This window comes from Sphaerodactylus townsendi, linkage group LG05, assembly GCF_021028975.2.
Source record: "Sphaerodactylus townsendi isolate TG3544 linkage group LG05, MPM_Stown_v2.3, whole genome shotgun sequence".
Lineage (NCBI taxonomy): Eukaryota > Metazoa > Chordata > Lepidosauria > Squamata > Sphaerodactylidae > Sphaerodactylus > Sphaerodactylus townsendi.
Window position 1 is genome coordinate 3,832,398 of NC_059429.1, and position 22,541 is coordinate 3,854,938.

The following is a 22,541-nucleotide window of genomic DNA, read 5'->3' on the forward strand; positions in this document are numbered from 1 at the left end:
GACGCCACGAGAGGGGAGGTGAAGGCGCAACGCGGGGGCCCGGCTACTTACGTCCACGTTGTCGATGTCCAGTATTCTGGAGCAGAACCGAAGACCTGTCGCCTTCGCCTGCTGAATTGGCTGAGCCAGCTGGCTGTATGTCTGAAACAAGAACCCACCAGTTACAGGGATGCTTCTACGGTGGCCTCAACAGACAAGAAGGGCAGCGAAGAAGTAGTGCAGTGATGGCGAACCTATGGCACGGGTGCCAGAGGTGGCACTCGGAGCCCTCTCTGTGGGCACGCACACACAGAGTTCGTCATGTGAGGGGTGGAAAATTACCCCCCCCACACACACACACATCTAGGCTGGCCTGGGCCACTGAGCACGACCGCGGTGAGCAGGGAGGACTCGGCTGGTGGGCCCGAGGGGGGGGGGGCGCAGAGGAGGCAGAGATACTAGAGAGGCACAGCGCGGTGCTCACGGGACTCGCTGGAGGCTAGAGCAGGCTGGCCCCTGCTCAAACGGGTGGGGCGGAGGAAGAGGGAGCCAACCATTTTTTCTAAACTAAAACCACAGCATTCAGGTTAAATTGCTGGGTTGGCCCTTTGCGATAAATAAGTGGGGTTTGGGTTGCAATTTGGGCACTCGGTCTGAAAAAGGTCTGCCATCACTGAAGTAGGGAGGGCGGGGGAGGGCGGTCTAAAAATGGAATGAAATAAATAAACAAACAAACAAACAAACTGTCCGGATGTTGTGACTCTACACATGTGCGGGGGGGGGGGGATGCCCAAGGTGCGGAACGTTCTTTTTGAAAAAGGTCAAGCGTGAGCAAAGGAGCTACAAGAAGAAGAACAAGAACAAGAAGAGTTGGGTTTACATCCTCCCTTTCTCTCCTGCGAGGAGGCTCAAAGGGTCTCCTTTCCCTTCCTCTCCCCACAACAAACACCCTGTGAGGTGGGTGGGGCTGAGAGAGCTTCAAAGAACTGTGACAGGCCCATGGTCACCCAGCTGGCATGCGTTGGAGTGCACAAGCCAATCTGGTTCACCAGATAAGCCTCCAGAGCTCAAGTGGAGGAATCAAACGAGGTTCTCCAGATTAGAGTGGACCTGCTCTTAGCCACCGCACCACACTGGCTCACAAGGAAGGTCTGGTCAAATCCCAGCACCTGGTGGAGTTGCGGTAGAAGATTCCCCAGCCGCGTCTGTGATCTAGATGGCCCCTGGCCATCTCTCCGTATCTGCTGCCATCCCGCAGCTTGAACACAAAAACCTGTCTCATACAGAGTCAGACTGTCAGTCAATGAAGGACAGGCCTGCTCAAATGGCAGCTGCTCCACAGGATCTAGGGCAGTGATGGAGAACCTTTTCGAGACCGAGTGCCCAACTTGCAACCCAAAACCCACTTATTTGTCGCAAAGTGCCAACATGGCAATTTAACCTGAATGCTGAGGTTTTAGTTTAGAAAAAACGGTGGTTGGCTCCTGGAGGTACGCACTTTTTACGCGGGGAGTAAGCTTGGTGATTGTTGGTAACAGTGGGTGAGAGCTTTGCTTTGAAAGCCAACTGTGCAACTCTTCCAACGTGGTGAATCACGACCCTAGGAGGGTTTACTCAGAAGCAAGCCCCATTGCCAGCAACTGAGCTTACTCCCAGGTAAAGGATCGTGCTTTAGTTCTTTGCATGAAAATTGGTGGGGTTTAGCAGCGCTTAACAGGGTTACCTACACTGCTTCCCCAAAACTAGGTCTTAGGTTTAATGCTAATAATCGAGCCCAGCAGGCCAGGCCAGCCTAGATGTGTGTGTGTGGGGGGTGGGGGTTTGACTCTATTTGCACGTGCCCACAGAGAGGGCTCTGAGTGCCACCTCTGGCACCCGTGCCATAGGTTCGCCACCACTGATCTAGGGGAAGAGGACCTTCGCGTCACCTGAGCCTTTCACCTGGAGATGCTGGCGACTGAACCCGGGACGTTCTGCAGGCCAGGCGGATGCTCTACCGCTGAGCCACGGTCCCTCTCCCTTGGGGCTTCCTTGGCACAGTCTGCCCAAGAGGCTCAAAGTCCTGCCCTTTGACCTGGCACCAGAAACAATTCCAGGAGCAGGCAAAATGGGATTCCAAAACCTGAGCAGCGTTGCTAAATTTGGCTCGCGGCAGATGCCCTTTTGGCCGGGTTCGGCTTGCTGAGCCAGCTTCTAATTTTTAACCGCACTTTTTCCCCCTACGCACGCGTGAGACCTCTGAAACAATCCCTGTCTCGCAGTGCTGCTGACGGGGAAGCTGCCGGTCCGATCTGGGCCCTTTTCAGTCCAGGGCTGACTTTATGCTCTCTCCAAAGTTGCGTTTAACATTTCTTTTTTGCTGTTTTTTTCCTTTATTTGCGACATGAACCCCCCTGCCGCGTGGTAGCTATGCCACTACCCGAAGACAACAGTTTTCCCTTATCATCTGCCCCTAGCAACCTGTATTCAGATACAGTGCTTCTGAACATGGAGGTACCATTCTGCTATCACAAAAGGCAGCTGCTGATGGACCTCTCCTCCATGAAACCACCCGGTCCCCTTCGCAAGAGAGGTGCAGAGGCGGCCGCGGAGGCACCGAATTCCAAACGGTAATTATGCCTTGTTCAGAAAAGGCCGGTCTTCTTGATTGTCCCAAATCGCCTTCCTCGGGCGCCTTCAGGTTCCAGTCTCAGGGGAGAAGGAGCCAAGAAACGAAAAATCTCTCAATCCGCTTTCCCCACCCTGAGCAGAAGCCCACAAATCTCAGCCATGCCTCTTCTTCTTGCAGCCTTTTTTGTAAACCAAACCCCTCCCAGTGCCAGAGGGAAAGGAGCTCTTTTCCTGCATCTAAATTCCACCTGGGGCAGACAGAAGAAGAACTGATTTCTCTACTATTTTTAAAGCAGCTGACAACCGCCTCCCCCCCACCCCCCCCACATCACCACCACAGGCTCCTTGTGACGTAGGCGGGGCCGAGAAAGTTCGGAGAGAACTGTGACTGGGCCAAAGTCACCCAGCAGGCTTCACGTGGAAGAGTGGGGAAACAAATCCAGCTCTCCAGATTGAAGACCACCACTCTTCGCCACTACGTCACTACATCTCAGAGGCCCTTTCCGCACGGGCCAATAACCACGCTATAAAACCCGTGTTGGGGAGGAACTCTGCATGGATCCCGCTCCTAACGCTCCACGTTCCCCCCCAACCCAGGTTTTTCAAGAATCGAACTACCCTGTTTCCCCGAAAATAAGACATCCCCTGAAAATAAGACGTAGTAGAGGTTTTGCTGAAGTGCTAAATATAAAGCATCCCCCGAAAGTAAGACGTAGCCAAGTTTTTGTTTGGAAACATGCCCGTCGACCAGAGCATGCAGCTGTGGAGCGGAAAAATAAGACATCCCCTGAAAATAAGACATAGCACATCTTGGGGAGCAAAAATTAATATAAGACACTGTCTTATTTTCAGGGAAACATGGTGTCTGCAATTCTTTTGTTTTAACGTGGATTGCAGCTGCGGCCCAAGCAAACGGCTGCCCTGGGAAGCACGTTACTTGAACGTGCTTTTTTTTAGTCCCTGCCTCTCTGCTGCGTAGCTATGGAGGTGCACAGGGATGGAAGCAGGGCTGTGAAGGTCCATGCCTGCCTGGCTTTGTAGCTACACAGCAGGCGGGGGTGGGGGGGTGGGGAGAACCTCCATGCAAAGGTGCATGCCGTGGCCAATGCGCTCGCTGACCATGGGACGCCCAGTCATGTGAACGGCCCGGGGCTACGACAGGTTCATTGATCCCGCCCACAACCCGCTTTACATTTGGTGTGCGGAAAGGCCTCTCAGAGAGAGGCCAGAGGTGTACAGAGAAGGGGCCAAAAGCAACCCGGCCATCACGGCGGGCGCAAAGAGGCCACTGTCAAAAGACGAACTCGACCCAAAGAAGGAGAGAGACAGGCAGGCACGGCCAGAAGGGACCCCTCGCTCTGCCCATCCAGCCCAGCTCACGCATGCCTGCCTCTGTCTCCTTGCTTTGCTCATGCAGACAACGGGAAGCAAAGGGCTGGGAGAAGGTTAGAGGCTGCTCGGGTGTTGGCCAAAGAGCTACTGGGGATGACGCAAACCCCACCCGCTCCTGTCTTGGGTAAGATACTCACGGATTCGTAGCACCAGTCCTTCAGGATATCTAGATCTCCGGTGATCATGGCCTGAGGAGGAGAGAGGAGGGGGTGGGGAGGTTGTAAATGACAGAATTTGTAGCGGCAAGAGGGCAAACCACCCCACACTGGGCCACGGGAGCAGCACAGAAGTTGCCCCGCTTCCTCCCGGAAAAGAATGGAGTTCTGAGTCTCGGTTTGGCCCTATCAGGATTTAAACCTCTGCCTCTCCTCCATTCCAATCCATGCCCTTTACTGGCATCACATAAATATTAACAACACACAGATCTCACATTTAGGGCTACATAGTTTAAAATTAAGTTATAAAACTCCAAAATACAATATTATTTTTTTTAAAGGGGAAAAAAAAACATCAAATCAGTCCTGGAATCACTAAAAATATGGAACAAATCGTACTAAGTCATCCAACAGATTAACACAACAATGCTCTATTCCTGCTTGAGTGAAACTAGCTAAGTCTTCACATACGGTTGGAACAGAAGTGTTTGATAAACAAGACAGCTTTACAATATCAGAAAGTCCAGCAGTGGAGCAGCAGTGGTGTACTGGTTAAGAGCAGGTGCACTCTAATCTGGACAACCAGGTTTGAGGGCGGACTCACACCACTTTTACAACGTTGTTTTTGGTCCGCGCGGAATCTGCTAAAGATTTGCAGAATTAGTTACGCCTAAGCTTTCTTTGTCCAAGGACTCAGGGTTGGGACTGACAGATTGGTCCTGCTTGTGTAGCACTTTCCTCTTGTGTAGACAGTGTTGCCCCTCAGCCTCTTGTGCTGGAGGCAACGTTACAGCAGGTGGCATGGATCTGGGAGACCAGCCCGATGGTTCTCCTTCCAAGTCCTGTAAATAAAGACAATTCACCCCAGTTCTGAGAACGTACCTCCAAGATGTTGGGTATGATGTCATTCTCACACTGATTCAAGAACCGATCTTTATCGAAGTTGGGGTCGACGCGGAGTATCTCCGTCAGCACCTCCGACATTTCAGTCTTGGAGAACAGCCCGCCTGGCAAGAGAGTTGTGCAAGATCATGTTGGTGTGAAGGAAAAGGCAGGAAATGAGGCTGGGCCTGGGAGGCCTGCCTGGGAGGGACAGCTTGCCAAAGGAAGAGGATAACTCCCATGACACGAATTGCTGGGGAAGAACCTGACAGGGAGAAATTCTCAGCGAGCTTCTTCATGATTTTTTTTCAATAAACCCAATTTCCTGGACATTCTGATCAAGGCTTGACAAGGGAGGAGAGCTGGCATTAAAGCCTCGCTAGCGGGAGATGGACTCCTCAGGATTTCAACGGTGGGTACGACAACTACGAAAGCATAGTTCTTTGTCTCGCCTTCTCGGGAAGGCGGGGGTCCATTAGCTAATCATCATCTGCGGTTGCCGTCAAACTCCCCGCCCCCCCGCCCCCAACGCGGAGAGAGATGGGATCTTCTCTGGTTTGCACTGGGGACAGAGAAGGTCAAAAGCCAGCAAGAGAGATTCTGCTCTGCCCCCACCCACCCCAAACACACAATGCACCTGTGGCCAAGTATTAATCATTTGTGAAAAACGTAACTTTCCATGTGGCAGAAATTTCAATGGGAGGGAACAGGAAGAGTAATTTTAGGTTTATATCCCACCTTTCTTCTCTCCTGTAAGGAGACTCAAGGTGGCTGACAAGCTCCTTTCTCTTTCTCTCCCCACAACAGACACCCTGTGAGGTAGGTGGGGCTGAGAGAACTCCGAAGAACTGTGTGACTAGCCCAAAGACACCCAGCAAGAACGTGGGAGTGCAGAAACACATCTGGTTTCTCCACCACTCAGGTGGAGTAGGGAATCAAATGCAGTTCTCCAGATTAGAATCCACCTGCTCTTAACCACTACACCAGTGATGGTGAACCTTTTTGAGACCGAGTGCCCAAATTGCAACCCAAAACCCACTTATTTATCGCAAAGGGCCAACACGGCAATTTCACCTGAATACTGAGGTTTTAGTTTAGAAAAAACGGTTGGTTCCGAGTCGTGTGTTACTCAGGAGTAAGCTTGGTGGTAGTCAGTGGCTTAGCTTTGAAGCAACCAAGCAACTCTTTCAATGGGTGAATCACGACAGAAGCAAACCCCATTGCCAGCAACTGGGCTTACTCCCAGGTAAAGGATGGCGCTTTAGTTCTTCGCATGAAAATCAGTGGGGTTTAACAGCCCTTAACAGGGTTACCTACACTGCTTCCCCAAAACTAGGTCTTAGGTTTAATGCTAATAACCAAGCCCAGTGGCCCAGTCAGCCTAGATGGGGGGGGGGGGGCACTCTGTTTGTGCGTGCCCACAGAGAGGGCTCCGAGCGCCACCTCTGGCACCCGTGCCATAGGTTCGCCACCACTGCACTACACCATGCTGGTCGGGGAAAGAGAAAAAGGCAGACGTACCGATGAAGTCCGTCACTTTGTCTGTGACAGCCCGAGAAGCCCGGATGATGGCGTTGTCACTCTCGTCGTATTTCATCTTCATTTCAAAGAAACCTGGGGGAAGCGGCAAAGCTCAGCCGTGGTCTTGCTGACCCCTGCCCAGTCCCGAAGCGATCCCCCCGCCCCCAGAGCACTGGTGGCAACAAGAGGGAATCTGTACCCCGTGAGCTTACTTACGGTTAAAGACCATGTTGTTGTCCTTAAATTCCTTCCACTGTTGAGACCACTTGGAGTCCTTGTGGAGGACCACGCCCATCGCCTCTCTGTAATGAAGAAGAAGAAGAAGAGTTTGGATTTATTTCCCCCTTGGCCAATTGGCCATGCTGGAAGGGGGTGATGGGAATTGTAGTCCATAACATCTGGAGTGCCAAAGGTTTGCCACCACTGCCCTAGACTTTTAACTAGGGGCTCAGCTCCTGTTTTACGGATAATTTTTAAGCAGTTTATACCTAATGGACGTCTAATGGCTATGGAACAAACTCATCCGGCAGGGGCGCCCAGCCTGCTCACAGTCAACCTTCAGAAGGAATTTAAGACATTTTGACTCAGGATGGCATTTGATTCATTCAGTCTTTGGATTACCAGGTGTCTTAAACTGTGATTACAAATCATAGGTTTTTTTTAAAAAAAGGAATTCTTAGCATCACAGCTTTGTGTCAGGGGGATTGTATCTAGGTGATTGAGATGCATTCCTAGCTCAATGTAATTGCTACAAGATGTACGTAACCAGCCTGCTACACATTACCACTGCCATTCTGGGGCATTCTTTCCTTGATCTTTACTTTATGGCTTCGCACACTGAGCAGATAACTAGGCTTTCCCCTGACAGTTTGGTCTAATGGGAAATGGGATTGTTTCCTTTATCTTGAGGGGGCAGGATGCCAAGTGGCTCTCTATCTCTATTGGTTGCTGACCTTGGGGCGCCTCACATTTCTTGGGAAACTGGGAAGGGGGGGACAAACATCGGAATAAAGGGGGTTGCAAAAGCCAGGCTCGCCCGAACTGCCTTTGCCAAGCTGGGTGCTGCGATGCCCGTCAGTAAACGCTGCTGATCGACAACACAGAGTCCGTCTATTGCTTCAAGATTCGAGGCCTACACTTTGTTCCCCTCGTAAGCTGCCAGTTAGCCCACCAGATGGAAACTAAATGCTTACAATACAAAAAACTAATGCTTGCCTTTTTTAACAGCTTGTGTTTTACACTGAAGTTTTTAACTACAAGCCACCGTGAGCAGGACTCTGAAGAGGCGGCAGGAATGTATTCCAAATAAATAAAATACTGGGAGCCAACTGCTATTTTAGGTAGGTCCTTCCCCCCCCCCCCTTTACCTGCTCCGCCAAAAGAAGGGTCCACCTTTTATATTTGCGGCTTGGGTACGGAGTAACCCTTTCCTCTCCAGCCTGCGATGCCACAGCGGCACCACCCTGCGCTTTAAAGAGTCTTGCTGTGCCTGCCCTGCAGAGTTGAATGACCCAGACAGAGCCAAATTATCAGTTGAAAATTGACCTCTGCCCTTCTGCTCAGCTAACAGCGAAACAAAACAGCGAAACAAAACAAGAGGCCTGCCGGCAGCTGAAAAGATGAGTTTGTTTCAAGGTGAGCTTCCACGACTCGGGGATTCTGGGAAGAGGAATTGATTCCCTCTTCCCGAGCACCTGAGGAAGCACACTCTGACTCACAAAAGTTCACTCTGAACTAAACACCATTCGTCTTCAAAGTATCAGCAGACTTCTGGTCTATTTCGCTGCAGGAGGCTAATGCGGCCAGCCCTTGACAACTTCTCCCATTAGAGCAGTTTCCTACGTGGGAGGGAGCTGCTGTTAGTCGAGCAGACTGGGAGGATACAACCGTGGAAGTCAGTCCTCCAATCTGCCCAGAGGGGCACCGATGCATCTTCACTCCAGATGGTATTCTGGAGAACAGCTTCTTCCTACACTTAGCCAGGAAGCCTCTAAAGACACTCCACTGAAACACCCAATTGGGCAAGTTTCTAGAACCTCCTAGCCCAAGAGTTCCCCCAAACACAACCCTCCCCACTTTGGCTGGTACGTACTCGTTGGCTTCAAACACCCGCTCTTCTCTGCTTCTCTCCCCAGCAAATTCTGTCCTCTTCCGCAGCCTTTCCGGCCGCTTGTATGGCCCCGTCTGCCCCAGAACGCTCTCGTCAATTTCTTTTTTGACTGTCTCCACTCCCTGTAAGAGAAACACCTGTTTACTTCAAAGAGGGATGCCTTCTGGGACTACAGCAACGGAGGGAGATAGAAAAGGGGGGAAATGGCAGGGGGGAACAGAAGCGAGAGCAGAAATCGGGGGTTGCTTCTCAAAGCAAGGTTAGCGGAAGTCCTTGCTTCAAATTTTTCACTGCTCTGAGCTCTTTCAGGGTTCTCAAATGAACCAGAGCGGCTAGAAGTAAGAAGGCCTCTGAAAAATGGAGAAAAATCCGGATAAAATTGGCTCCCCGCCCCCCGCAGCCTTTCCCAGTGAACTTTTCAATTTAAAAAACCTGCCTGTATTTTATATTGCCATTTTAATTGTAAGCCGCCTCAAGTAGGACGCTGAAGAGGCAGCATACAGATATTCTAAATAAATAGATAATTTTTTCCAATGGGAAAATTTGGGGAAGCATGGGGGAGGGATCCCCCCCCCCCAATTTTTTAAAGACAAGAACCTTATTCAGAACGAACAACCTGAAAAATGTATTGTCAAAGGCTTTCACGACCGGAATCGCTGGGATGTTGTGGGGTTTCTGGGCTTCGCAAACGACTGCAATATTTGCTGGGCTTCGCAAACGACTGCAATATTTAGTCTCTTGGGAGGGGTATCCTTCCGGCCATAACCAATGGGTATATTCTGAGCATGTTTTGGCCCCTCAGCTCGTTGCTGCATTTCATAAGGCTTTTCCTCACAAACCGGGGGGGGGGGGGGGGCTCTCTTTGGGGAGGCAGAGTGTAAGGTTGGTTCGGTTTGCTAGAAGCCTGATTCAACCTTGGATCTACATTCCTGCTTCTGGGCGTCGTGCCCAGACCCATCTTTATCTCCTGCTTGGCCTTGCTGCGTGCTTGCTGCTGTTCTGTGTGAGTCTGTCCTTGGTGGGAATAGTAGGATGGGAAAGAAGGGATGTTTGGGGTTGGGTTTTCAGCGGGGAAACGTCAGCCTGTAAAAAGCGGCTGCTTGGGAGAGTCTGGTCAGAATTCGCATTGTCTGCAGAAGATCATGATTGCCTACCAATAAATGAACTGTTACGGTTACTGTTGGCCTGGACTTTTCTGATTCCTTACACTGTATGGCCCTGTTCTAGTTGCATTTTCTCCTGACATTTCACCTGCATCTGTGGCTGGCATCTTCAGAGGATCCTCTGAAGATGCCAGCCACAGATGCAGGCGAAACGTCAGGAGAAAATGCTACTGGAACACGGCCATACAGGCCAGAAACCCCACAACACCCCAACGTGAAAATTGTTATGCAAGATGCCCTACTGCATTCAATCACTGCTAATACTGTAGACCGGAGTTCTCCAACGTAGTGCCCTGGGCAGAATGGCCCCCTGGCACCTGCCAAGTTCCTGTCAAGACCCAACCCCCCCTTGTGTCTTGTCGTGGCCATCCACAGGAATGCGGGAGACTGTGGCACCTTTCTAAAGATCAAAGCATACCATTCTGAAATAAAGTGATCTGATAACAGAGAGAAAATATAGCTACTGGATCCCACTAGAAAATGTGTATGCAGCCAATATTTTATGGCCCTCATCCATGCCAAAGTTTCTAGAGTTGTTTGGTCCATCTCTCTGCACAACACAGCATAAGGCCATAAGGCCAAGAACCAGGGGGCATCCTTTGAAAATGCTGGGGGGAAGAATTAGGATTAATAAAAGGAAACACTTCTTCACGCAACGTGTGATTGGTGTTTGGAATATGCTGCCACAGGAGGTGGTGATGGTCACTCACCTGGACAGCTTTAAAAGGGGCTTGGACAGATTTATGGAGGAGAGTCGATTTATGGCTACCAATCTTGATCCTCTTTGATCTGAGATTGCAAATGCCTTAACAGTCCAGGGGCTCGGGAGCAACAGCCGCAGAAGGCCATTGCTTTCACATCCTGCATGTCAGCTCCCAAAGGCACCTGGTGGGCCACTGCGAGTAGCAGAGAGCTGGACTAGATGGACTCTGGTCTGATCCAGCTGGCTTGTTCTTAAGGCAGACATCTAGGGAGCCCCATTAGTTTCCGAAGGAATTTGGAATGTAATAAATTAAATTATTTATTTATTGCCGAAATCCAAATGGGGGAACCGTACAGTAGCAAGGAGCCAATCCTAGCCTCAAAAACCTTCAAAGCCGCAGGAATGTATTGATTGCCTTGACTGTAAAAAAAAGCGATATATTGCTGTCATGTTGGCATGTGCGACTGGGGCACCTAAGAATCCCTCACTTGTGCTTGTGCTTTGTTTACAGACTGGGTAGCCACGGCTCTTCCCAGCCTGGCCAGATGACCCCTGCTCCTTATCAAGGCTCTGACCTTGGGAGAGCTGAGAAGCCGAAGAACGCTTTCACTTTGGGGGGTGCCTGTTGGGAGGGGGGGGACTCAGCTGGGGACACAGACTGCTGCTTTGTAGGTGGTTGTCAGATTTGACAAAAACCCTGTTGGGAGTGGCCCAGTTTGTACCCTGATGCAAGAAACCTGATTTCTGCAATCCCTGAGTCTGGTTATTGGGAGGAGGTTGACGGGCCAGACGTCACTTCAGAAAGTAGGAGAAGACAGGGGAGCCTTTCCCCCACATGTCTTTCAATTTAGAACACCTGCATGCCGCCTCTTCAGTGTATGGTGTACAGTTTATCATTTTGTAAGGTGATTTCAATTGGCCGCTATGCAGACTTTTGAGAAGGTGCTTCGGCGGCGGCGGCTGCACCCACAGCCCTAGGATCTTCACTGCGTGACGGAAGGAAACCCGTGCGCACGGAAGGAAGCATTTTTAGACAGGATGTTCGCTTTAAAAGGCGTTTCTGCCAGAAATGTTGGAGTCACTACAACGTGTGATGTCACTCCCCGAGATTTTGGTGGGTGGCTCTGACCATTTTGGTGGTTGAGCCCCTTAACCGATGTCAGAACTCCAAGGGTACCTGCAGGCTCAAGAGTTGGGGACCCCAGTAGCAGGCATACACATGACATGCTTTCAAGGATACGTTTACCATTAAAACATGAACATTTTTGGCAACAATTAACATGCTGGGAGCAGGATTTACTTTTAACCCAGTCCTAAGATTTTTAAAATAAACAGACAGACAGACAGGCAGGCAGGCAGGCAGTCAGGCCGACATATATTTCTATCCCCTCTATGCCCAAAGGTCTCAGGGTGGGTTACAACATAAGCCATAAAAATCACCTTACAAAATTATAAACTGTACGCCATAAAACTTGTTTAAAATTCCTACAAGCCTATTAAAACTTCTACAAAACCTGGAAATTTCCAAAGGGGGAACAAATCTCTTCAGTTAAAGGCCAGCGTAAATAGGTGCGTCTTTACCAAGTTTCCAAATACGTTCAGAGAAGATGCTTGAGGCGCCTCAGGGGGAGGCTGTTCCACAATCTCGGGGCCACCACTGAAAAAGCCCTGTCCCAGGTCTCCACCTTTTTGTACCACGGAAGGTGATGATACCACCAGAAGGGTTGCAGTTGCTGATTTTTGGGCATGGGTAAGTCGATACGGTAAAAGGCGTTCCTTTAGATCAGGGGTAGGGAACCTGCGGCTCGAGAGCCGCCTGCGGCTCTTCTGCCCTTGCACTGCGGCTCCACAAGCCGAGCCACCGGCTTCATCCTTGCCCACCCTGCAGGCAGCAGGGATGGCGCATCTCAATTGCCCACGGTTGGCTACGCTACTTTCGCTGGCTTCAGCCTTCTCGCCTGCCCCGTTGGAGCTGGGCTGGTATTTCCTGGCGTCGGCGCGCAGGGGCCGAGCCGCTGGTCTTAATATCTCTTGCCCGCCCTGCAGGCAGCAGGGCGGGCGCATCCATGCGCTTCTCAGAATGAGCGGAGTAAAAGGTAAAAAAACCCCAATATATACAGTGTTATCTTTATTTTAAATGTCAAAATTTATTTGCGGCTCCAAGTGTTTTCTTTTCCCGTGGAAAACAGGTCCAAATGGCTCTTTGAGTGTTAAAGGTTCCCTACCCCTGCTTTAGATATTGGAGGCCCAAGCCGTTTAGGGCTTTGAAAGTCAGAAAGCACCTTGAATTGGGCTTGGTGGCAGCCAATGTTGTTCTCCTGGGAGTTCCACATGGCTCCGCTCCAGGGCACGGCACCTACCTGAGAAATGGCCTTGAACGCTGCTGTCCGGCCCAGCTTTTCCCCACCTTTGGAGACAGATTCTGCCGACTGCTTGGCTGTCTTGGCCGCTTCCTCCACTCCTTCCTTGATCTTCCGCCCGATGTCACTCTTGCTAACTTCATCTAGGCTCTGTGGCCCGAGGAGAGAAAGAAGGTCATGGGGGGGGGGGGGGATTACCATCTAGTCTGAAAAGGCTGACACCACCACCACCAACACCAACACCACCAACAACAACAACATTTATTTGGCATTTAAAAATAGGTTCTAGAGCAGGGGTAGGGAACCTGCGGCTCTCCAGATGTTCAGGAACTACAATTCCCATCAGCCCCTGCCAGCATGGCCAATTGGCCTGGGGGGGGGGGGTGGGGGGGGGGGGGGGGGGGGGCGGGGGGGGGGGGGTGGGGACAGGGTGTGGGGGGTTTGGGGGGGGGGGGGGGGGGGGGGGGGGGGGGTTGGGGGGGGGGGGGGGGTGGGGGGGGGGGGGGGGGGGGGGGGGGGGGGGTGGGGGGGGGCGGGGGGGGGGGGGGGGGGGGGTGTTTGGGGGGAGGGGGCTGGTGGGGGGGGGGGGGGGGGGGGGGGGGGGGGTGGGGGGGGGGGGGGCTGTGTGGGGGGGGGGGCGGTGGGGGGGTGGGGGGTTGTGGGGCGCGGGGGGTGTGGGGGTGGGGGGGGGTGGGGGGGGGGGGGGGTGGGGGGGGGGGGGGGTGGGGGGGGGGGGGGGTGGGGGGGGGGGGGGGTGGGGGGGGGGGGGGGTGGGGGGGGGGGGGGGTGGGGGGGGGGGGGGGTGGGGGGGGGGGGGGGTGGGGGGGGGGGGGGGTGGGGGGGGGGGGGGGTGGGGGGGGGGGGGGGTGGGGGGGGGGGGGGGTGGGGGGGGGGGGGGGTGGGGGGGGGGGGGGGTGGGGGGGGGGGGGGGTGGGGGGGGGGGGGGGTGGGGGGGGGGGGGGGTGGGGGGGGGGGGGGGTGGGGGGGGGGGGGGGTGGGGGGGGGGGGGGGTGGGGGGGGGGGGGGGTGGGGGGGGGGGGGGGTGGGGGGGGGGGGGGGTGGGGGGGGGGGGGGGTGGGGGGGGGGGGGGGTGGGGGGGGGGGGGGGTGGGGGGGGGGGGGGGTGGGGGGGGGGGGGGGTGGGGGGGGGGGGGGGTGGGGGGGGGGGGGGGTGGGGGGGGGGGGGGGTGGGGGGGGGGGGGGGTGGGGGGGGGGGGGGGTGGGGGGGGGGGGGGGTGGGGGGGGGGGGGGGTGGGGGGGGGGGGGGGTGGGGGGGGGGGGGGGTGGGGGGGGGGGGGGGTGGGGGGGGGGGGGGGTGGGGGGGGGGGGGGGTGGGGGGGGGGGGGGGTGGGGGGGGGGGGGGGTGGGGGGGGGGGGGGGTGGGGGGGGGGGGGGGTGGGGGGGGGGGGGGGTGGGGGGGGGGGGGGGTGGGGGGGGGGGGGGGTGGGGGGGGGGGGGGGTGGGGGGGGGGGGGGGTGGGGGGGGGGGGGGGTGGGGGGGGGGGGGGGTGGGGGGGGGGGGGGGTGGGGGGGGGGGGGGGTGGGGGGGGGGGGGGGTGGGGGGGGGGGGGGGTGGGGGGGGGGGGGGGTGGGGGGGGGGGGGGGTGGGGGGGGGGGGGGGTGGGGGGGGGGGGGGGTGGGGGGGGGGGGGGGTGGGGGGGGGGGGGGGTGGGGGGGGGGGGGGGTGGGGGGGGGGGGGGGTGGGGGGGGGGGGGGGTGGGGGGGGGGGGGGGTGGGGGGGGGGGGGGGTGGGGGGGGGGGGGGGTGGGGGGGGGGGGGGGTGGGGGGGGGGGGGGGTGGGGGGGGGGGGGGGTGGGGGGGGGGGGGGGTGGGGGGGGGGGGGGGTGGGGGGGGGGGGGGGTGGGGGGGGGGGGGGGTGGGGGGGGGGGGGGGTGGGGGGGGGGGGGGGTGGGGGGGGGGGGGGGTGGGGGGGGGGGGGGGTGGGGGGGGGGGGGGGTGGGGGGGGGGGGGGGTGGGGGGGGGGGGGGGTGGGGGGGGGGGGGGGTGGGGGGGGGGGGGGGTGGGGGGGGGGGGGGGTGGGGGGGGGGGGGGGTGGGGGGGGGGGGGGGTGGGGGGGGGGGGGGGTGGGGGGGGGGGGGGGTGGGGGGGGGGGGGGGTGGGGGGGGGGGGGGGTGGGGGGGGGGGGGGGTGGGGGGGGGGGGGGGTGGGGGGGGGGGGGGGTGGGGGGGGGGGGGGGTGGGGGGGGGGGGGGGTGGGGGGGGGGGGGGGTGGGGGGGGGGGGGGGTGGGGGGGGGGGGGGGTGGGGGGGGGGGGGGGTGGGGGGGGGGGGGGGTGGGGGGGGGGGGGGGTGGGGGGGGGGGGGGGTGGGGGGGGGGGGGGGTGGGGGGGGGGGGGGGTGGGGGGGGGGGGGGGTGGGGGGGGGGGGGGGTGGGGGGGGGGGGGGGTGGGGGGGGGGGGGGGTGGGGGGGGGGGGGGGTGGGGGGGGGGGGGGGTGGGGGGGGGGGGGGGTGGGGGGGGGGGGGGGTGGGGGGGGGGGGGGGTGGGGGGGGGGGGGGGTGGGGGGGGGGGGGGGTGGGGGGGGGGGGGGGTGGGGGGGGGGGGGGGTGGGGGGGGGGGGGGGTGGGGGGGGGGGGGGGTGGGGGGGGGGGGGGGTGGGGGGGGGGGGGGGTGGGGGGGGGGGGGGGTGGGGGGGGGGGGGGGTGGGGGGGGGGGGGGGTGGGGGGGGGGGGGGGTGGGGGGGGGGGGGGGTGGGGGGGGGGGGGGGTGGGGGGGGGGGGGGGTGGGGGGGGGGGGGGGTGGGGGGGGGGGGGGGTGGGGGGGGGGGGGGGTGGGGGGGGGGGGGGGTGGGGGGGGGGGGGGGTGGGGGGGGGGGGGGGTGGGGGGGGGGGGGGGTGGGGGGGGGGGGGGGTGGGGGGGGGGGGGGGTGGGGGGGGGGGGGGGTGGGGGGGGGGGGGGGTGGGGGGGGGGGGGGGTGGGGGGGGGGGGGGGTGGGGGGGGGGGGGGGTGGGGGGGGGGGGGGGTGGGGGGGGGGGGGGGTGGGGGGGGGGGGGGGTGGGGGGGGGGGGGGGTGGGGGGGGGGGGGGGTGGGGGGGGGGGGGGGTGGGGGGGGGGGGGGGTGGGGGGGGGGGGGGGTGGGGGGGGGGGGGGGTGGGGGGGGGGGGGGGTGGGGGGGGGGGGGGGTGGGGGGGGGGGGGGGTGGGGGGGGGGGGGGGTGGGGGGGGGGGGGGGTGGGGGGGGGGGGGGGTGGGGGGGGGGGGGGGTGGGGGGGGGGGGGGGTGGGGGGGGGGGGGGGTGGGGGGGGGGGGGGGTGGGGGGGGGGGGGGGTGGGGGGGGGGGGGGGTGGGGGGGGGGGGGGGTGGGGGGGGGGGGGGGTGGGGGGGGGGGGGGGTGGGGGGGGGGGGGGGTGGGGGGGGGGGGGGGTGGGGGGGGGGGGGGGTGGGGGGGGGGGGGGGTGGGGGGGGGGGGGGGTGGGGGGGGGGGGGGGTGGGGGGGGGGGGGGGTGGGGGGGGGGGGGGGTGGGGGGGGGGGGGGGTGGGGGGGGGGGGGGGTGGGGGGGGGGGGGGGTGGGGGGGGGGGGGGGTGGGGGGGGGGGGGGGTGGGGGGGGGGGGGGGTGGGGGGGGGGGGGGGTGGGGGGGGGGGGGGGTGGGGGGGGGGGGGGGTGGGGGGGGGGGGGGGTGGGGGGGGGGGGGGGTGGGGGGGGGGGGGGGTGGGGGGGGGGGGGGGTGGGGGGGGGGGGGGGTGGGGGGGGGGGGGGGTGGGGGGGGGGGGGGGTGGGGGGGGGGGGGGGTGGGGGGGGGGGGGGGTGGGGGGGGGGGGGGGTGGGGGGGGGGGGGGGTGGGGGGGGGGGGGGGTGGGGGGGGGGGGGGGTGGGGGGGGGGGGGGGTGGGGGGGGGGGGGGGTGGGGGGGGGGGGGGGTGGGGGGGGGGGGGGGTGGGGGGGGGGGGGGGTGGGGGGGGGGGGGGGTGGGGGGGGGGGGGGGTGGGGGGGGGGGGGGGTGGGGGGGGGGGGGGGTGGGGGGGGGGGGGGGTGGGGGGGGGGGGGGGTGGGGGGGGGGGGGGGTGGGGGGGGGGGGGGGTGGGGGGGGGGGGGGGTGGGGGGGGGGGGGGGTGGGGGGGGGGGGGGGTGGGGGGGGGGGGGGGTGGGGGGGGGGGGGGGTGGGGGGGGGGGGGGGTGGGGGGGGGGGGGGGTGGGGGGGGGGGGGGGTGGGGGGGGGGGGGGGTGGGGGGGGGGGGGGGTGGGGGGGGGGGGGGGTGGGGGGGGGGGGGGGTGGGGGGGGGGGGGGGTGGGGGGGGGGGGGGGTGGGGGGGGGGGGGGGTGGGGGGGGGGGGGGGTGGGGGGGGGGGGGGGTGGGGGGGGGGGGGGGTGGGGGGGGGGGGGGGTGGGGGGGGGGGGGGGTGGGGGGGGGGGGGGGTGGGGGGGGGGGGGGGTGGGGGGGGGGGGGGGTGGGGGGGGGGGGGGGTGGGGGGGGGGGGGGGTGGGGGGGGGGGGGGGTGGGGGGGGGGGGGGGTGGGGGGGGGGGGGGGTGGGGGGGGGGGGGGGTGGGGGGGGGGGGGGGTGGGGGGGGGGGGGGGTGGGGGGGGGGGGGGGTGGGGGGGGGGGGGGGTGGGGGGGGGGGGGGGTGGGGGGGGGGGGGGGTGGGGGGGGGGGGGGGTGGGGGGGGGGGGGGGTGGGGGGGGGGGGGGGTGGGGGGGGGGGGGGGTGGGGGGGGGGGGGGGTGGGGGGGGGGGGGGGTGGGGGGGGGGGGGGGTGGGGGGGGGGGGGGGTGGGGGGGGGGGGGGGTGGGGGGGGGGGGGGGTGGGGGGGGGGGGGGGTGGGGGGGGGGGGGGGTGGGGGGGGGGGGGGGTGGGGGGGGGGGGGGGTGGGGGGGGGGGGGGGTGGGGGGGGGGGGGGGTGGGGGGGGGGGGGGGTGGGGGGGGGGGGGGGTGGGGGGGGGGGGGGGTGGGGGGGGGGGGGGGTGGGGGGGGGGGGGGGTGGGGGGGGGGGGGGGTGGGGGGGGGGGGGGGTGGGGGGGGGGGGGGGTGGGGGGGGGGGGGGGTGGGGGGGGGGGGGGGTGGGGGGGGGGGGGGGTGGGGGGGGGGGGGGGTGGGGGGGGGGGGGGGTGGGGGGGGGGGGGGGTGGGGGGGGGGGGGGGTGGGGGGGGGGGGGGGTGGGGGGGGGGGGGGGTGGGGGGGGGGGGGGGTGGGGGGGGGGGGGGGTGGGGGGGGGGGGGGGTGGGGGGGGGGGGGGGTGGGGGGGGGGGGGGGTGGGGGGGGGGGGGGGTGGGGGGGGGGGGGGGTGGGGGGGGGGGGGGGTGGGGGGGGGGGGGGGTGGGGAGGTGGGAGGGGGGGTGGGGGGGGGGGGGGGTGGGGGGGGGGGGGGGTGGGGTGGGGGGGGGGTGGGGGGGGGGGGGGGGGGGGGGGGGGGGGGGTGGGGGGGGGGGGGGGTGGGGGGAGGGGTCTGCAACCTGTGGCTCTCCAGATGTTCATGAACTACAATTCCCAACAGTCCCTGCCAGCATGGCCACGTGGCAGGGCTGATGGGAATTGTAGTCCATGAACATCTGGAGAGCCACAGGTTGCAGACTAGGTGGCTTGCACAAGTCCATTCCAATGTAGGGCTCTATAATGTGCCTGCCTCCCCGGACTCAGGGGAGTCTCTTCCACCATAAGGTATGCAGCTGAGAACGGTAAGAGGAGACCCAGCCATCCTTTCCACCCTTTCACCCTCCTGTATTCGAATATACCTGTGAATATCTGTCACCCTTGGGTTTTAGATTGGGTTTTTCATGTTGATGAATTTGTGATTTTATTGTGCTTATTGCTATGGAATGCTGAAAGCTGACCTGAGCCCATGATGGAAAGGGCAGCCTCTGAAACCAATACCTCAGGGGTAGGGAATCTTTAACACTCAAAGAGCCATTTGGACTCGTTTTCCATGGGAAAAGAAAACACTTGGAGCCACAAATAATTTTTGACATTTAAAATAAAGATAACACTATATATATAGGGTTTTTTTAACCTTTTACTCCACTCATTCTGAGAAGCGCATGGATGTGCCCGCCCTGCTGCCTGCAGGGTGGGCAAGGATGAAGCCAGTGGCTCGGCTCGTGGAGCCACAGTGCAAGGGCGGAAGAGCCGCATGCGGCTCTTGAGCCGCAGGTTCCCTACCCCTGCAATAGCTAATCATAAATGACAATAAAAATGAACTCTTTAGGGTAGGATTTCTCAAATTAAGACACCACAAAATAGCCACTTACAATGTCTGGTTAATATTGAAAACTATTAAAAATGAGAATCTGCGGTGTGCGTTGGTAGGATGGTCTCTTCCACTTGCATCTCCGTATACACAAAGTGTGTGACTTGCAAAACGTACCTGGTAAAGCTGTAGGGCTGGTCTGCTGCTGTGGTGTACATAGAAGATGTGGCGGGCGGATCCTGAACACTGTCCAGATGCGAGCCATATGTTTAAAAGGCATTTCTAGGGACAGACAGACAAGAGGCCTTCAGATAACACAAAAATCCAAATGCACATCTGTGCGGTGGCCCTTTTAGGAGACGGTACGCAGGCTTGCTGAAAGAGCCCCAGAGCAAATTTGGGAGAGAAAAGGAGGAGCTGGCACATGCACACACAGATGTTCAGCCAGACGGATGTAATACATACAGACAATGCTGTAGTAATTAAGGAAAAAGGAGGAGTTTGGCTTTTTAAATCCCACTTTTCTCTACCTTTAAAGAGTCTGAAAGGGGCTTATGAACGGGCTTATGAACTGAAACGGGTGTACGAACTCCCTACAACAGACACCTTATGACGTACGTGGGGCTGAGAGAATTTGACAAGACCTGTGACTGGCCCAAGGTCACTGAGCAGGCTTCATGTGGAGGAGTGGGGAAACAAATCCAGTTCACCAGATAGGAGTCCACCACTCATGTGGAAGAATAAGGAAATGGAACCTGGTTCTCCAGATTAGAGTCCGCTTCGCTTAACTACTACACCACACTGGGTGTCTAAGGAGGATCTGGAAGACTGGGTTCAAAGTCCATCTTGCTATGATGCGTGCTAAGGGACGCCAGGCCTGTCAATCTCTCTCAATCGAGCCCAATCCTCAGGCTCTCTGCAAATGAAAACGGGGACGAGAAGAACCTGGGCCCCGGGGTCCCTCGGAGGAAGCGTGGGGGAAACATGGCAGTGGGGGAGGGGAGGATGACACTCTGCACCGCCGCCCACAGGGAAAGAGTTAGCTCAAGTTGCGGGGGAGGGTGAAGGTACTCTGCACATGGTCAAGAACGACCCCTTGCTAAAAAATAAAAAAAGGCTCGCTTCCCGGGCATGCCTCTGTGATATAAGCCTGGATGAAATGACTGAAGCCGCGAAAGGGTTGGTGTGAATGGAATGACTCAACAAGGGGGAAAGAAAAAGGGGGCTGCATTCTGCACATGCTCAGGGGCATTTCCCCCTGTGAGGGAAGGGGCCCTTCGATCGTGCTCGGCGATCTTCCCGCGGACTCAGGGGGAAGAGGCGGAGGACCTTTTCCTTACCCGGCAACCCCAACGAGCGGCCGCCGCCATCTTTCCCGCTGAACCGCCTGGCCCGAATGAGCGACCTTCCTTGCAGCGCCGGCTGATGACATCACTTCCTTGCAGCCTCGGGCTGCGCCTTGCGTGACGCCACCGCCTCGCGGTTGTCCCGACGACGGCCGACTAGAGCTCAGGCGCGGCTCGTTGACGCAAACCCGGAAGGAGCGGAAGGCGCCTGCGCGGAACGAGGTGGCGTTTCTGGACCCGCTTCGTGTTAAACACGTGGCGATTTGAAGTGCGCTTTTCCCCTTGAACTCTTTTGGGAAAGCGGCTTGCTAAAAAAAAAAAAGGGGGGGGGGAAGGAAAGGTCACTCAGCCCGTGCTCAGAATCCCTGTTAAGCTTGTGCACTTTGCATATGCTCAGGAACCTTCAAAATGTTGCAGCCTGTAAGGGCATAGAAATAGGATCATTAAATAAGTGAATAAAAAGGGTAACCTGGCGTGCCTCAACGGAACAGGGACAAAGGCGGAAAAAATGTCCATTGGGGAGAGAAACCATAGGACAGGTGGTGTTGAAATAATGTTAAGGATACTGCGGACCTCCAAAAAGTGGGTTCTGGATCAGTGGTCCCCAACTTGGGGTACGCATTCCCCCAGGGGTATATGCCAGAGTGTTTGTGGGGTAGGCAGAAAAAAATACTAAATTATGCTAACGTGGTGGTACAATTTTAGGGAAATGAGTTGCCGAAGGGAATGCGAGTGAAAAAAAGGTCGGGAACCACGGTGACTGAACAGAGGCTCTCCATACTTTATGAGAAGACAAGCATTTCTGGGAAAAAACAGTAATGCTAGGAAAAGGTGAAGGCAGCCAGAAAAGAGGAAGAGCCAACCAGAGATGGATTGTAAAGGAAGTCACGGCCCTCAGTGGGCAAGAGCTGACCAAGGTTGTTAAGGACATTGATTTTTGTGGGGGGCGGGTCACCAAGAGTCAGAAGCGACGACCACAGTCTCTAGAAGCTTAAATGACTAATCTGAGGCTGTGGCACTTTGGTTGCATAAGTCGAAGGCAAGAGTCACTGGAAAAGACAACAATGCTAGGAAAAATTGAAAGAAGCAGAAAAGGAGGAAGACCCAACACGAAATGGACTGTATAAAGTCACGGCCCCCACTTGGAAAGACCTGAGCAAGGCCGCTAACGGTAGGACGTTTTGGAGGACGTTGATTCATAGGGTCACCATGACTAGATGGCACTTGACGCACACAGCTGCTTAGGTGGCAGACCCTCGTGTCATAAGAACATAAGAACATCCAGCCTCTTTCCTGGCTAAATTAGAACTTGAGGAATTTGGGTCCACATTAAAAAGGGGATACAGATTGATGCCCAAGTCTACCACTGGCTGCAATGAAAATTAACAGAAACTTCTGAATTTAGAAGCACTCTCAAACCACCAGGGTGTCAGGGTTGAACCAGAGTCTGATTATTGGACCAAGTTCCCCGGGGCCTAACATGGGCCGGGGGAGGGGGGGGGAGTACAGGCAGGCATCAAGTTCTGAGTACAAAGGATTATGTGGAAAGGGAGGAGCTGTTACTCACTTGTAGCACTTAGACGATCCCAGATGCAATCTCCAACCAGCATGGTGTAATGGTTAAGAGCAGGTGGATTCTAATCTGGGGAACTAGGTTTGATTCCCCACTCCTCCACATGAGTGGTATAGGCTTATCTGGTGAACCAGATGTGTTTCCGCACTCCTACATTCCTGCTGGGTGACCTTGGGCTACTCACAGTTCTCTCTGAACTCTCTCAGCCCCACCGACCTGATAAGGTGTCTGTTGTGAGGAGAGGAAGGGAAAGGAGCTTGTAAGCCACCTTCAAGTCTCCTTACAGAAGCAAAAGGCGGAGTATAAATCCAAACTCCTCTTCTTTTTAACAGAAGCAGGCAATATGTGATGTGGAAGACTTCAATCTGAGACAGCCAATAGATGACTGACCTGATCTGAGACCTTAGACAGCTAGTAGATGAATGGTCTAGTGCAGTGGTGGCGAACCTATGGCACGGGTGCCAGAGGTGGCACTCAGAGCCCTTTTTGTGGGCACGCGTGCACAGAGTTCGTCATGTAAGGGGGGCAGAAAATCACCCCACACACACACATCTATGCTGGCCTGGGCACGATCCTTTACCTGGGAGTAAGCTCGGTTGCTGGCAACGGGGCT

At 60.1% G+C, this 22,541-nt stretch overlaps 1 protein-coding gene across 1 annotated transcript in view; it reads right to left on the bottom strand.

Annotated features, from left to right (window-relative positions):
• The window catches only part of TIMM44 (translocase of inner mitochondrial membrane 44), a 31,103-nt gene extending 10,609 nt beyond the window's left edge, over positions 1-20,494 (bottom strand). Inside the window, exons 1-9 of the mRNA XM_048496600.1 lie at positions 20,350-20,494; positions 19,187-19,291; positions 12,876-13,025; positions 8,632-8,771; positions 6,756-6,841; positions 6,540-6,632; positions 5,019-5,143; positions 4,119-4,169; positions 52-141 (exon numbers count right to left, since the gene is read on the bottom strand). Coding sequence (XP_048352557.1) covers positions 52-141; positions 4,119-4,169; positions 5,019-5,143; positions 6,540-6,632; positions 6,756-6,841; positions 8,632-8,771; positions 12,876-13,025; positions 19,187-19,291; positions 20,350-20,379 — 870 coding nt within the window. The 5' untranslated portion in view covers positions 20,380-20,494. The remainder of the gene's footprint in view (positions 1-51; positions 142-4,118; positions 4,170-5,018; positions 5,144-6,539; positions 6,633-6,755; positions 6,842-8,631; positions 8,772-12,875; positions 13,026-19,186; positions 19,292-20,349) is intronic.
• Positions 20,495-22,541: the final 2,047 nt, after the last annotated feature.